Source organism: Ptychodera flava, chromosome 9, assembly GCF_041260155.1.
Source record: "Ptychodera flava strain L36383 chromosome 9, AS_Pfla_20210202, whole genome shotgun sequence".
NCBI lineage: Eukaryota > Metazoa > Hemichordata > Enteropneusta > Ptychoderidae > Ptychodera > Ptychodera flava.
This window is the reverse complement of record NC_091936.1, coordinates 24,751,277-24,767,481: the sequence shown is the minus strand read 5'-3', so window position 1 is coordinate 24,767,481 and position 16,205 is coordinate 24,751,277. Positions and strand designations below refer to the sequence as shown.

General features: G+C 38.0%; 1 protein-coding gene across 1 annotated transcript; it reads right to left on the bottom strand.

The window, feature by feature from the left end:
* Positions 1 to 2,169: 2,169 nt before the first annotated feature.
* LOC139141236 (allene oxide synthase-lipoxygenase protein-like) lies at positions 2,170 to 15,023 on the bottom strand. The gene is made up of 9 exons (XM_070710861.1): positions 14,824 to 15,023; positions 13,016 to 13,139; positions 12,479 to 12,574; positions 8,642 to 8,856; positions 6,464 to 6,723; positions 5,883 to 5,971; positions 5,319 to 5,492; positions 2,783 to 2,946; positions 2,170 to 2,284 (listed from the first exon to the last, which is right to left on the bottom strand). Exons 1-9 carry the CDS (start codon positions 15,021 to 15,023, stop codon positions 2,170 to 2,172), a joined length of 1,437 nt encoding a protein of 478 aa, XP_070566962.1.
* Positions 15,024 to 16,205: the final 1,182 nt, after the last annotated feature.

Genomic DNA, 16,205 nt, shown 5'->3' with positions numbered 1-16,205 from the left:
AGATGCGTTTTTTAGCGCGTTTTTCGAACTAACTGTTAGCCATCACGTCGAATGCTGGCGATCAAATTAATAGTCATGGTGTAATAATCTTGACAAACGGAGAAATTTCAGCCAAAAATTGACCCAGTTTGTGTCGTGATTTGCTAACTTAAGACGTCGCAACAACGTGTTGACGGAGCTCAGTGCAGACATGTCGGAAGTTTCATTCAGACTCCCACATGCCAGCAAAAAGCCTACGAAGTGTAGGGCGCCGCCAGCGGCGGTACTAAAGTATTTGCAATGCAGAAGTATGAATTTGCCGAAATAAAACAAATTCCAAATCGGGCAAAGTTCAAGCGGCGATTTCGGTGAAAATTTTTTTTCTGGCCTGCTCGCTGGTATGTTCGAATACATAAAACAACTGAGCGAATAGAACTTACACATTCCGAAACTTATTATAATGAAGGTCAAAATTTTGTTGTTTGCTTTGGTGCATTGCACTTGCGTACAAGCATAGTTCTACCAAAAACAAACAAACAAACAAACGAATTGAAAATTTGTATGTATCACGACACCTTTCATCGTTCATGGTCCCATACGGTGTTTTCATGTCGTCCACGCTGCTAAAGTATATACGATCTGGTCTCAGTACAGTACGCCATTACAGAACCATAATACACAACGAGTTTCCTGTTGACGAGTTTTAATATCTAGGTAGTGAATGATATCGAGTATAGCCACTTATGAACCGAACAAATCCAATTACACCACTAAATGTACACGACGGGGAAGGTGCACATATCATATGTTTCCGATTCGTACAGTGACCCAGAAAGGTCATGATCGTGTTCCGTGTAATTCTCGGATACAAAGATGCTCCCAAGAAAGTCACACTTTCGTGTATATTTTTAACAAGTTTAGTTATATTAGGCACGCCAGCAATAAAATATACGAGCAGACAATGTACATCAGTACATTTGAAATGTTTTATTCCTACTTTACATTACAATGAACGAGTTATAACGCTGTGCTCACTTCAAGTTTTCCCTAATCCGCTCACAGATTCCTTTCTCAGATGGTTAATTCGGAATATGGGTCGTCTAAGGACGTGTATGATTCGTGGAGATGAATATACTGATATGGCTAATATATCCATAGTGCATTCAACTTTCTATGAGTACAGCGAGGGGAAAGCAAACTACAAATACATCAATGAAAGTGTTGAAAACATTTCAAATTGGTAAGAAGTCATACAAAGCATTACATAAAGGTTTCATAATTGATATTTGTAAAATCATGCAAACTGAATATATAATTTTCTAAAATGTGATTATTGTAACACTGTAAAACCCAATGATGAGAAATCATTTGTTCTACTCACTCATTAATGAAATATCCCAAATATCAGCATTTTAAGGAATGATTAGTACAACTACAGCTGTTGTTTTAGCAATTGTCGTCTACCGCAAAATAACGCAAGAGTTACAGAATAAAACGCCCATGAGCTACACCTATTGTTATACGTGGAAATCTAATATCCTCCAATTTTCTCCGATATTCTCAGAATACTACCAATTACTGAAATAAGCCTGTTATCGCATTACAGCAAAGTAAACATTCATTAATGACAGAAATGACCAGTTTTTTAAAGCCCCCACTCAATTATCAGATTTATCTAATATAAATATTATTTCCTCGATGAAATATTCAATGGAAAACAAAAGAATGACAAACTGTTAATGGGCTATTGACACATTCGCTAATGCGAGAACCTGGGATTGAGAAGTGCCCCTTTAATTAACAGTTCTCATTTATTTTAAATTTCCGGCCGTTTTCGAAACTTTCGATTCAAAATGAAAGCAGGGATTAATACAACAACCAAGTAGAAGATTTAGCGCTATGTGCTCCTAGAGATGATTGACATTGCGTTATTCTAAGAATTCAATACGAATACTCGTTCAGTACATAAGCTATATTTTTGCACATTTGCATTTACGCTTCCACCAGACAACGGTTAATGATGTTTGTACACACACTCTTAAGTCAGCACAAACGCACCGACTACTTTACTACTGTCAGCTAAATCATGAAAGTAATGCAAAGAGATGCAGCTAATGAGCCCATAATAATTATGAATAGTTGTCATTGTGATCGAACATCATTGCATGGGTTTTCACACAATGCCATACCCTAAATACTAATTGCATTGGGAACGTTCTTCGGGTGAAGGTGCGTGTATGTTGGGTCACGTGTCTTGTTTTGTTCATCGATTTCATCCCCTATTTTCACCAGCCTTTTCTTGAACCTGGAGAAAATGTATAAAGGGATGTCTTTCATGTTTTAACTGTTTATGAACATCTGATGTGATAATGAATAAACCTGTCGGTTCTCCCTACTGGGAGTATGTATGATCTATTCATTACTGGAAATAAATCGATAAATTTAGTGTGTACATTATAGCCGTTTTTAAAATGTGTAGCCTCTAAGAAATCTAATACAAATTCAGAAGACGTGTTTGCTGGATGTTATTTATGGCTGTATGAAAGTTTCTTGTTCACTCTTACCAAACAAGTGGGTAGTCTTTTTTTAACTTCAACATGTTGTTTTCAAAAGTGGATGTATGCCATTTCATACGGCATACAGGAATAGTGAATCGACTTTTCAAAAACGAAAGAGACATCAGGTTTGTTCGTGCATAGCTACAACCGCAATGACTCTTGCTGTCATTAATAATGAAGTTGAATATAGTTGATAGTAATTTGAATTTTGCAGGGCATTTTCATAGCACTAAATTTTGACTTACTCATCGACGGCCTTTCCTCCGATATTATCATATTGGTACTGGACCTCAAAGTCTCCCAAGGAATTGGTCGCTTTTGTGCTTAGCACCCTGGTAACCTCAAGGACAGACAAAGTTGATTCTTTGGTGGGCAGTTGATCTAGTATCGCTCTCTCATCAAGTCTAACCTGTTTGAACACATGCAAAATTTACCGAACAGGACATAAATGAAACAATTGGGTGTAGGACCCTTTCGTTCAAGTATGATTCAATCGTTTAATCAGTTGAATGTCACAATCCTACAATGAAACCTACAAAACTGGGTTTTCGGAAGCTTACTTTCGAGCGCGATTCAATCATTTCATAACAAACACATGCATGGAAATCACATCACATACAACGTTTGCATCATTGAATTTGTTGAGTATCACAAAATGTCGGATGTAGGCAAGCTTTTCTACACAAGATTTGATCATTTTATCAAAGCAATGATTGAAATTTGCACCTATAGACTAAGATGTTGAAGTCGGACTCAAAAACATTTCATTTGAGTATGATGGCAACACGTAAATTGTTATTTTACCACAATTAAATATTGAAAAGAAACCCTTTGGAATGTCTTTTCAGGTACGATTCGATTATTCCAGTACACTGAGAAAGATCGATCTTTCCCTATACTGATGCAAATGGACAACATTGATGCGAATTTAAGAAAAAAAACCCAGCCGATTGATGCGTATGCGATATGACGCGTATGCGATCGCTGTAATCCATGAATGATGCGATGCGGATGCGATCAATCGGCGATGCCAAATGGAGGCGATGCGATGCGGATGCGATTGACGGCTTTGCATGTTCCCATTATGATGCGATTGATGCGATCCATAAGCTTATTGATGCGATGCTGATGCAACCGTTTGGCGATGCAGATGAGAGGCCGATGTGACTGGTTATGCGATACGAGTTAAATAATAACACACGCCAGCAAGGGCAAGATCACGATTTGTTGCCCGCCAAGGGATGGTGCTCATGACGGTAATATTGATGATGCCCGAGCCGAAGGCGAGGGTATCATCAATATTACGTCATGAGCACCAGCCCGAGGGCAGGCAACAAATCATGATCATGCCCGTGCTGGCGTGTGTTATTAATTTTATTACACCGAACAAACACTTTGTTTTTGAAACTTTGCTTAGAATGCAGTCAAGTGTCGATCGAGACTCGCCACAGTGAAACGTTCTATGTGTTGCTCGATCGCAACGCTATACATGAAGTTGAAGTAACGTCTAAAATCAAAGATAGTGTTGTTAAAGCTTTTCTCGTTTAATTTACTAAATATCATCTACTTCAGGTCAAGCTAATTTCTTTTATCTTTTCAAAAGCTATTGCGTTACAGAAAATACCAAGCAAATGTACGCGACGATGTTGTACGCGCAGAAAGTACGCGCGGTATTCCAGAACGTGGTAGCGGGCTATATCACTGCACGCGACAGGGCTATATCAGCGCACGCGACAGGGCTATATCACCTAAGCCATGTTCTATCACTTTTTGTTCTATATCACGTGAGTGAGGCTCAGCCAATCACAGTACCTGGATAATACGTGAGGTGTAATAATACTGTTTATTACACCTCACTCATTCAGCGTGCACTGCCATTGGTTAAACACGACTCACGTGACATGTAAAAGAACGTGATGATGCCCTCTGCGAACGTGATGATGCCCTCTGCGAACTTGATGATGCCCTCTGCATTTGATATTACATGGATGACGTCATTTTACTTACTGCGCATCCTTTCTGCGCATAACAAATTGTCGTTCGCTTGTACTTGCTACTATCGCTGCGAAACGTCATGCAGAGCTGTCACCGGCACAGTTAGACGATATTTTGATGCAAGTAAACAGCAAACGAACGAAAATGGCAACAAGGAATGCAATTTCTGTGTTCAGCGACTATGCAAGCAACAAATTTGGATACGCGACCGAGGAGATCGGCAAACTTTCAGCGGCAACCTAGACTTGGCACTGACAACATTTTACGCTGAGGTCCGGACTCATGCAGAAAGGCGAACTGTACTCGAAGAAGTTTGTTCGGTGTAATAAAAATAATAACACATGAGAGCTAGGGCAAGATCACGATTTTTTGCCTGCCCTCGGGCTGGTGGTCATGATCGAAATATTGATGATGCCCTCGCCTACGGCTCGGGCATCATCAATATTTCGATCATGACCACCATCCTTGGGCAGGCAATAAATCGTGATCTTGCCCTCGCTCTCATGTGTTATTATTTAAATATTCCCCCGTCTAACTTGGTTTGCAACAATGTTATGGAAGCATGCCTTCTATGGCGCAAATTGGATAATGGTGAAGTTATCGATATGACAGTTTCACAGCAATAATAGCGTGTCATCATTTATGACTAAAACCTGAGGCAATGGTTTTTGTTGAGTATTCAGCAGCATGGTTCAATCAATAAGCAGAATGCAAATATCAATAGCTTGCTTCTATTATTTGTGTGTGTGTGTGTGTGTGTGTGTAAACATTCGGCTCGCTACCAACCTTGGACGACGGTGGGTCACTTTGGAGCGTTGCCGGGTAGTTTGCCGGGAATCCATATTGGTCATATTGTCCAAAGTTAACGGCAGCATGTCCGACACTGCTGATGAATATTACGGAAGTCACAGTCTGGACAATCTGATCAACTGTTCGGAAAGAGCCATTTCCTGGGACGCCCTGTGAAAACAAAATGAGACTTTTCTGTATCTTCTATTCTCACCTCCGCTTTTTCGGTTGTGGGCGTTATTTATGGTATTCTCAATTTCAAACAACGATTTTTATATGACGGCTAATGATGCACAATTTCAGTGGACTGACAAATCTTCACGTTTCAAAACCTCGTATGCCAGTCCTTACTTCTGTCACATACTTTCAACTTGCCTTAAAACAATAAGCAAAGCTGTTGCAGAATATCCGTAAATAAATTGCTACATATTCACACCGTCTAATTTATGTGCGGAATCTCTCTCTCTCTCTTTCTCCTAGTTCATAATTTAATTTGACTGCCTAAACATCTAAACTCCTGAACTGCATATTTAGCGCATTTTATTGATTCATACTAAGTACCTTAATACCACATCCCTCTGGTATGGGTGCGACCATTTCTTTAGCCCAGGATTGTATTTCTTCGTCCCTTGCGATTTTTCCAGGATTACCTGAAATAACAAAATTCCTAATATATTGCCTATTCTAATTAAAGGAGGATGTCCCAATAGTCCTAATCAGATACATGATCGGTACGCATGATGGGTCATCAATTTATTTCTTTAAGCCCTCTACAAGAAAGCGCACGAATGTCCATGTACTTGGGCCTAGGCTTCAACAGTTATGTAAAGTACTTGGTTCAAGTCGGCGATTATGTGAAATAAAGTCATTTCAGTAGGTTATGATGCATTGATGATACTTTTTGTGAAACGCTTTGAGTGAGGTGATCGCAGTATGATCAGAACTAGGCTCTCTTCGCATCTTTTATCTGATCTTGCGGTGCAGTTGCGCCTACGTGGAGTGAGAGCGATCGGCATTCCGGGATCACCAACGATGACTCCACTACGTCGCGGTCAGAAAAGTAGTCGTGATTTCTCTAGCTACACCGCATTGATCTGATTATTTTGTCTTGTCACACTTAGGCCAAGTCTAAGTAAACTTACCATAATGTGCAGAGACAACTCTCTTGACGTAATCATTGATTGCCTTATACAACCTTTTTGCGTCGTCTCGATAGTGGTAGTTCGGTAAAGCTTTTTTATCGTCCACACCTCGTTGCTTTAAGTCTTCGGGTAGAGTGCCGTCCACATCCATCCTCCATTCTGCAAACACTTTCGCTACTAAAGTAAACATGCCATCGCGTCCGATAGTCATGGTTTGATCGACCCAGCCACCTGGGATAACTAATTTGGTCAATGCCAAGCTAAACGAAGGAGAAAAGAGAAAGGTAAGAAATGTTGCGAGAGAACAGTAAAAAATAATACATTAAGATATGGGTATAAGATCAATGAGTTAAAGATGTTTTAACTCGAGTTTCTAAAAGGTAAGATATTATCTTGCTTCCACCCGTTTATCAAGGATTGAATAACAAAGCTGACATCTTGACAATTGGATGAATGTTTTGTGATATTTTGTGTTTTTGCCCTGAATGGAAGACTGGTGGAAACCTTTACAAGCCCTTGAATCAGTTCTTGTGACCTAGCAGTGAGTGTAAAATAATAAATCTGCTTATATCGAAAACATGTACATTGCACTAATATGCCGGGGCGTACATGTAGGTATTGTTAATGAGTCCAATCAACGACGTTGTTTAAAATACCAAGAAGAAAGCGCAATGGAAGCTATTTATGGGCGTGATCTCTCAAGTTTGCGTGTATAAAGTTTAATTTATTCATTAAATGACCAGCATTACGAAAGCAGACATTCAATTCAACATTTAACACGATTGGAACTAATTTGGGTTAATTGGATTTTCATATCCTTTAAAATTCTCTAAAGTGTTCGGTACCGTATAGCTGAATGTTGCAATTATAATATTAGAAATTACTCACAAAAAGAAGTGTGTAATGTAAAAGAAAAGCAGATGAGCTTACATTTGTAAATTAAATTGACATTACTTCATCATCCAATTATCCAAAATTAGTTCCAATCGTGTTCCTTATGCTTATAAATCGGAAAACAAGTACTTTAAGACATAATTACCAAAGAAACCCGTCCAATTTTGTCCAGCAATTTCGCTATTAATTTTGTTTTCGAATCTCATTCTACATTATATTTCTTCTTCGAAAGGAGAAAATAGATACTGTCTCAAAAGTATAAGTCTTAGGATCCTTGCTGCGACAAACTAACCGTGATACAATTATCGGCATTTTAATGTGAATTGTTTATTTAACCAGATAAAGGTACAATTACAAGAAAAGTATTACAGTGAGAGTATGACTTTGTCTGGTTTATCTGGTTTTGACCATAGAAATAGTCGAGTCCATGGCCCACTATCAGCTCACAACTGTAAACAATGATGCCATAAAGGGCTCAAGTAAGGAAAAAATACATGTCCCAACAAGTTCCAACAATGAGGTCTTTAAAACACAAGTCGATTGTGACATACATAAATTAAATCACTAGCTCGAGCTCTCTGACAAAATGTGTAAGTCGAAGGCAATCCCAAAACACATTTTTCTACGTTTCCACAATGCTCGACAGTACAAAGCCTGCATAACTTACTATCCGACTTTTTTCATTTATGTAATATTTCATGATTTGGCAGAATTAGTATCTAAAAATTTATAAATGAACACAGAAAGTCGTCGTTCTCTTATTAAACTTATAGTTCTCGAAATCCAGGTTTTCATCAATTGACTTTCAAATTGAACTTTCTATTCCACATTTGTATGACCAAAGACTGAAAGAATATTTTGTTGCTGACAGTATTTATACTTATTTTTAACCTTGATTTTATTAACTCGAGAAAGTTTATCACTCTCTTCGGACAGTTTGCCTAAAGCTTTAGGTGCAAAGTCGTTCAAATTTTGTCTAAGATGAATGTTGGCCACATTACTGAAATGTGCTTTCGAATGGTTCGGAATTGCACCAATCGACTGAAACAACCGTGTGATCCGAATTTTAAAAATTATTTGAAAAAATGTAATGAGCATTTTAGACAAAGACTTAGTCAAAATGCTGAATATTCATCGGCACCCTCATTTCGTATTGAACTACATGGTATTATTCTCTACAAAACTTGCTTTTAGAAATTCGTGTTGTAAGGTTCTGTATTTTAAGTAAAGCTGTTGTATAAACGGTATTGTTATTTTTGAAAATCTTCACATAACCAAACATACCTGTTAATTGCCAGTATATACAGGAAATGGGGCGCCATGAGACGAAACAATGGATGCGAAGGTGAAAGGTTCCTATGAGTGCATACAGCGATGGACTCCATGATCAGATGTGTGAAACCAAGGTGTGAGCATGACTGATGAAAAGATGCATCGGCGTTATTGAAATGCATCTTGGCCAACATCCAGGTGTACCTATAATCGGTAGGCAAAAATACCTGGAAGAGAAAACGAGCACCACTTCAACAAATGAAATAATAATTATTATTATTATTATTATTAAAAACTTGTTTAAAGCGCACTACACATACGTCTCAGCGCGCTGTACATGACTAAGAAAACAAAATACATGACTAAAATGAGAGCAAAGGTAGTTTTTAAAATAAAAAGTCACAAATATCGCAAAGAAATTTGGAAAGGAAGTAAAAACAGCGTAAAATGAGCAAAATGGCTAAAAATCACAGTTGATAAAACTCAGTAAAAAGGTAAGTCTTCAAAGCACGTTTAAAACATTCAACATTTTTTGCAGAGCGAATCTCTGATGGCAATGAATTCCAAAGGAAAGGAGCATGAACAGAAAAGGCCCTATGGCCATAGGATTTATTATACTTCGACCTTTAGGCGGGACTAAACGTAGCTTTTCCATGGACCGGAGATTTCTTGCCGGAACATACAACTCAATTAAGTCGCTCAAGTACATGGGTGCAATACCATTAATAATTTTATAAGTAATTAACAGAACCTTGAATCTTATTCGAGCTTCGATTGGAAGCCAATGCAGGTCGATCAGCACGGGTGTAATATGGTCAAATTTGCGTGATTGAGTGACGAGACGTGCAGCAGCATTTTGAACTGACTGCATCGTGAAGCTGTTCTTTTGATACTCCGTACAAGAGACTACTGCAGTAGTCCAGTTGGGATGTGACGAAGGCATGAATCAATGTCTCGGTGGTACTTTTATCAAGTAATTTGCGGATCTTGCTGATACGGTATAGAGAATAATATCCGTTCCTGCATATTTGGTTGATTTGGTCAGACATAAAACCGTCACTGTTCAGCCTAACACCAAGATTCCGCACAGAGGTGGAGGGTGTGATGTCGAAGTCGCCAATCCTGAGATTGGCCATCACCGACACGTCCGACTTGAGTCTTGATGAGAAATGGATAACCTCTGTCTTGTCGTCATTTAATATCAGCATGTTTGATTTCATCCAGATCCGAATGTTGCCAATGCAATGTTCGAGACAAGAGCGCACATCAGCCGGCGTGTTGCAAATGACATACTGACTGTCATCCGCGTACATCATGCATCGTCGATCCGACGATCGAATACAAAACATCCATTCTCTATTCTGTATCATACTTGTCTATATTCTACATAACGTCCACCGAACGATTGTCTAATGATATCAACTGTCACTTGTCACAATATTACACCATTATGAAAACATCGTTACAAGACTAACTACTATTTCAACATGGCATCCTTATTGATTACTTAGCCCAGCTATCACCTGTGGTGTTTTCAGGCACGGCCGAATGTGTGGCGACATTCTATGGACGAGATCATAAAAACCACCGTAGCCCGGTCTTATCTGCACAAATGTACAGGGTATTTCTGGGACTATAAGATAAGCAAATATCAGCAGAGAAAATGCACAGTATGACTGAAATAACGACGTCGAAATGGGAGTCGATCCCATGACCCAAATCAATAAACTATGCATCATCAAAGCCAAACCAAGCAGCGACAGTTTACTGAGTTGCTTCTCAGGAGAGTGAGTATTGACAGCAAATTTAATAGTTGTCTCAACATTAATATTCAAGTTTGGGACTGGACATAAACTACCACGGGGAGAGGATATGGGAGGATTCTGGCCAGAAGTTCATAACCCTTCCCACATCAACGGCTCAAAAAATTATGACCCTTTGTTGGTTCTATCGACTGTTCAGGAAGGTGCTGTTATCAATCGTTTTATGGTTCTATGTTTACCGTAGAATGACCAGCTGAATAAAAATATGACACTTGAAAACAAATGGCTTTTATGATCATATGCATTTAGTATTCTCACAATGTTAGTTTTGTACTCTTTCCAAACATTATTTCTTGTTAGCATCGGTGAATTAAAGGAACAGTAGCTGTAACGTTTGATGATATTTTAAGTGGTTTTGTTCTGTCTATTTTATGATAGAACCTACAGTCTATGATTTAAGTTAGTTTCTCTAAAACATGAGGATATGTCCAGTATTTACTTTATCAACACAGAAAATGTAAATGTAAAATAACTAACAATTGACATTAAAAGTATAGCGGCAATGCTGAAGGCTGACATACGTTACACTGAGAAATTCTGTTCTCATTCAATGATTAAGCCTCACTTGTAGATATCAGTTTGTTTGACAAATTTATCAGTCGTTGACCTAATATATATCACAGAATATGATAAACTTGTATGCCAGATTCTCAGAAAATAAAAACAATCACATCATCAGGTATCACAACAGAAGAGTTGTTAATTAACGTGAATGAAAACCGTTTACTGCAGTTTTACTGCAATAAATTAAAATTTATTGCAGAGACTTGATCTGAGTGCCACACTCTAGAAGTCACAATATGACATTTCCAGCTCCCCATCATACGGGGGCCTTTTTGTACTTTGAATTATTCCATACTGAAAAATGTTGGACCCTTCCCCAAATATAGTTTGGAAAAAACCATGACCCCTCCCGAAACATAGCCAAGAATATTATCGGCCCTCCCCATCCCCCGGCCCTTCCCTGGTAATTTGCGTCTAGCCCCCCATTAAAGAGTCTTTTTCAATAATCAAACAGCCAAGTACAATGGTAAAACAACTATGCAAACACAAGACTCAGTTAAAAGCACCTTTACAGCCATGCTATCATAACAATGGTTGAAACGTTGAGCCAAATTAGTTTGTATCAAGGGAGAAAAACGTAAGAACTGTATGTCTCATGCAGTACATGACGATGCGCAATGTTTTGAACTGTGCGTTTTTGTATGACGCGTTGCTCAAAGTTTCATGTGCATTATCTCAATTCACCTTTTCAAATATCAAATTTTAAAGCTCTCTTCAGATATGTAATTTCATGAACATTTTGGTAAACGTGGGCAAGTCATTCCTCTGCGCAAGTCATCCAACGCTACAAAAAAGTCTACAGCCCTACGGCTCCGCCTAGAGATTACAGAGACAAATCTTTTTAAAAAGAGAAGTAAGATATTCAGAAAAATGCAAATCTTCTTATCATTTGAACTAATCCGTATTTAGCAATGCAAAGAGGCTTATTTAATAACTTTGAAAAGTAATCAATCAAGTGGTTCCATAGAAAGGGTGTTCTAACCAAAAATTCGAGTTGCAAAGAAGTCTGCGATGAAACCACTCGGCTACATCCCCATCTCTATTACGAAATTGCCCCATCTTTATTACGAAAATACTCTCTGACAGTTATGTTATATTATATCACATAAATGACATTCCATAGGAATGCTCTTCAAGGCAAATTGAGCAAATTTACCATCCAGTTGTGCCTCCATTAGGTTATAAATGACCTGCAACAGTGTTTACGTGTTCTACTAACACCATGAACTGTTTGGCCAAGATCATTTCAAATCAAGTGACTTGCAAATCACAGTCACTGACAAGTCTACTTCTTCTAACATCCATCTCTGTCCAAGACATAATGACATCCGATCAGCCATTTCTGGGACAAACTCGCACAAAGAATACACCAGCCTGTACAATAAAAGTTCCCCTGTTTGAGCTGAACAGCCTTAACACCACGTACAAGTAAATACTACTCTTAAAACATTCTTTTACTTACCGGATTCTTATCTCCCTTCTCCTGCAACAACTGGATCGCTACCGGAACAAACTCCTTCTTACTGTTCACAAAGAATAAGGCAATAGGTGCGCAAATCTGCAGGAAAGAGAAGAATTTTAAATCTAACTAAGCTCGAGAAAACATATATAGTTCAAGAAAGTGATTTTAAATAAAATCACTGAAACTTGCATTGTAAGAAGTACATGCATGTACGATACTGTAGATTTTGAAGCACACTGACCCAAGCAATACTATGTATTATGTTAAGCTAACTGCGCATAGATTATAGTGCATCTGAAACACAAAAGATAGCTCTTTGAAGAAAAGATTCTCCACTTGCTCTACAGCAATTGTAAGGCCATATATATTGTTTATGTTGGAAAGTTTCGACAAAGGTTAGGCCGAGAGATTTTCTGATGTGTCTATTTTCGGTCAGCGCTACTGTCGTTTAGCAATCGGCACAATGTTAATGTCGGTGCCCTTAATGATCCGTCCATTTTCACTTAGTATACTTCAATCTCAATCAAAGCTTTTTACCTTTTTGTCTTCGATGCATTTTAACACTTCGTAGTTTATAATGTATAGCCGCTTCTCCTTGATAGCATCTTCAATAGACAGATTTTCCAACATTGGTTTCAGCATTTTCTCGGTCACACCCAGACTGTGTGGCAAAATAATGTATGCAGATTGTTTTTATGATTGTATTTGGTATAATTTATTATGGGTGCTTTATTCTAAACGATATATATCTCAAAGAACCAGTTTCAAAAAGAAAGGCAACATTCATATGACCTTCACATGATGTGGCAAGATGTACACGCCCGTGAATCATTATTGCCAGGGATAGGCGGTCGTTTTGAAGCGTGCAATGATGGATCCACTCCGATGATCCAGTGAGTATAAAGTCATTTGGCACCTTTATTGTTGTTTAAGAAATAGAGATTTGACATTAATGAAGATTTTAAGTTCCCTTTACGGATAATTCGGTGGCCCTGAAAAGGGCTCTTTGAGGTTTTGGTAAAAGATGATCAAAAAGGACCCTTTGGCAATAAATCCAGCTTTACTAAGTTGGCTATCATTACATACCTTACACATATGCACGCATACATACATACATACATACATACATGCACGCACGCATGCATGCATGCATGCATACATACATACATACATACACACATACACACACACACACACAACACACATACATACATACATACATACATACATACATACATACATACATACATACATACATACATACATACATACATACATACATACATACATACATACATACATACATACATACATACTTTAATTTGACATTCAGAGACAAAATTAGACTGGAAAAGACACACAAAGTTGTTTTAGGGGCCTAATCTGGGGCTTGGGCCCCTATTTGTTTTACGAGGGTCAACTTTCTTCCTCCTCTTCTTCTTCTTCCATAACTTATTTGACAAGACAGATCTCCAAAACTGTTGCGCGCCGCCTTTTGAAACTTGAAGAGCTTATTAAGCCTACTGACAACTTGTGCCCCTGACCCCTTAAGTACCCTGCCATGTGATCTGGTAGCCATCTTTGATTTGAAAAATAGAGTTCTCACTAATTTGCATAAAATATGATATATCAAAAAGCTGTTTTAACAACAATTTTAGACGACATTACCATGATGCTTTACACAAAATTCAAGGTCATTGACCATGTCGTTTTGGAGAAGAAGATTTTTAAGTGATTATTTTTTATTTTTCCGTATCTACTTAATCATGCAAAATCACTGTATCTCAAGAACTACAAGGGCTAATGTTTGTTCCAAGTCCCAAATGTCAGTATTAGCCCATTTTATTTTTTGAAAAATTCTTGATGGCCTCGAGCGACCTTTGACCTCCTTTAATGTATTTTGGTTCCCATTAAAACCTGTTGCACCAAATGACTTATTATTTGGCATATAGGTGAAACATTCGTTTATATATTTACTTTGCCAATTGGTCACAGAACTTAGCGGCCATCTTGGATTGCATCATTAAAATCCGTTTCATTTGTATAAGGCTTTGTCAATCAAAATTCTGTGAACAAATTTTGTAGACCATAGGGCCAGGTTCCTATATTCTAAAGTTCAAGGTCACTGGTCTATATCTCAACAGCTAACCTATGGCTTTTACTCATTCTGGCCTTTAAAATTCACTGGTGTGAATCAATCTGGTTAATTCTCATCAGTGAACAATGAGTCTGGTTGATTCTCACCAGTGAATGATGAGTCTGGTTGACTCTCACCGTAAAAATTACCATTCTCGGAGTGCTTTGTGAGAATTTCCATTCTCACCGGTGAGAATCTGTTATCTCACCAAGGAGTGCATTTCTCACTTCTCACTGGTGAGAATTTTTGAATTCTCACTGGTAACGGTGAGAATGACAATTGCGAGAAGGCGTCACTTTCTCGCTCCAGTCTCGCAATTTTCTTATTTTGTTCGTCCACTATGTTTCCTCCTTTGTGTTGGAGGATGACGTAGTGAACGTAACATGTACACAGAAGTCCACGAGGCATCGTACCTAAGTGTATCATATACGTTGACAGCAGCCCACGCTTAATGCAAAAGACCAAGAGTAGCCTTACCTAGCCTTACCTGAACCTTACTACGAAAACGTCTTTCTCTTTCTGAAGTACATCACAGCGACTAAACCGTGCATCTCCGTTTTGAAAATATATTCTCACTCACTCACCAACTCAATAAAACTATATTTGACTTCATGGTGAGTGGAGGAGATCATGCTAACATATCCCTGAAATACAAAAACAAATCATTCCAAAACAAATAATTATTGCATACAAAAGAAACAAAAAACATAAAAGACATATCAGTGAAGGCAAGACTGAAAAAACAAACGAACAGTAACAAAGCGGTGACAGCGTCTTCAACACAAGTTTTAACAAATCAAACATATATATCCTATATACTAGGAGAGCAAAGCAATCAACCATGGACCAAACAATGTACATAAGAGAGCATTTGTTTTTACAAGAGTCGGTCGGTGGAAATCGGGGTCGGGTTTGACTCTTACAAGACCTTTTTTAGGGGGTCAAATTGACATTAATGATTTTGGCGGTCATATTTTACAATGGTTTGTACGGCGTTTTAGCCAAAAAAATGGAATTGACCACATTGTATATAAAACAAGATACGAACATGGCTTAATTCTGTCTGAACAGGTGATAACAAGCAGAAATGGGCACTTTTGTTCACAAAAATAACTTAAATTTCAAGTTGACCAATAGAAATATAACTTTTATAACTTTCATAACCCTTTGAATACTTCTGAAAATAGCTCCAGTTTTTGAAACATGGTTATATACGGAGTGTTTCAATCAATTTCGGGCTTTGTGATTACATACATTTGAAAGACCAGGAATAACAATATAAATAAAGACACCAATAGGACAAGTACTTTCAATTGTTAATTTTATATTCTGAAGAGTCACTTTTACTGACAGTCAAGTTCACAAAGATAATCTGCATCTTTCGTATTACTCTGTTCTGAAGAGTCACTTTGACTGATGGATGGTAAGCCAGTCTATTTTCTGTCAACTATTCATTCACAAGTCGGAGGATATAGCGGTGTGTTAGTGACTGTATATCAGTATGACATTTGCGAGATATTGGGACAAAGATGATCTTAAATTTGATTTTGGAATTTTACTAAAATGTTGATCATTGCAGTCTATGACGAA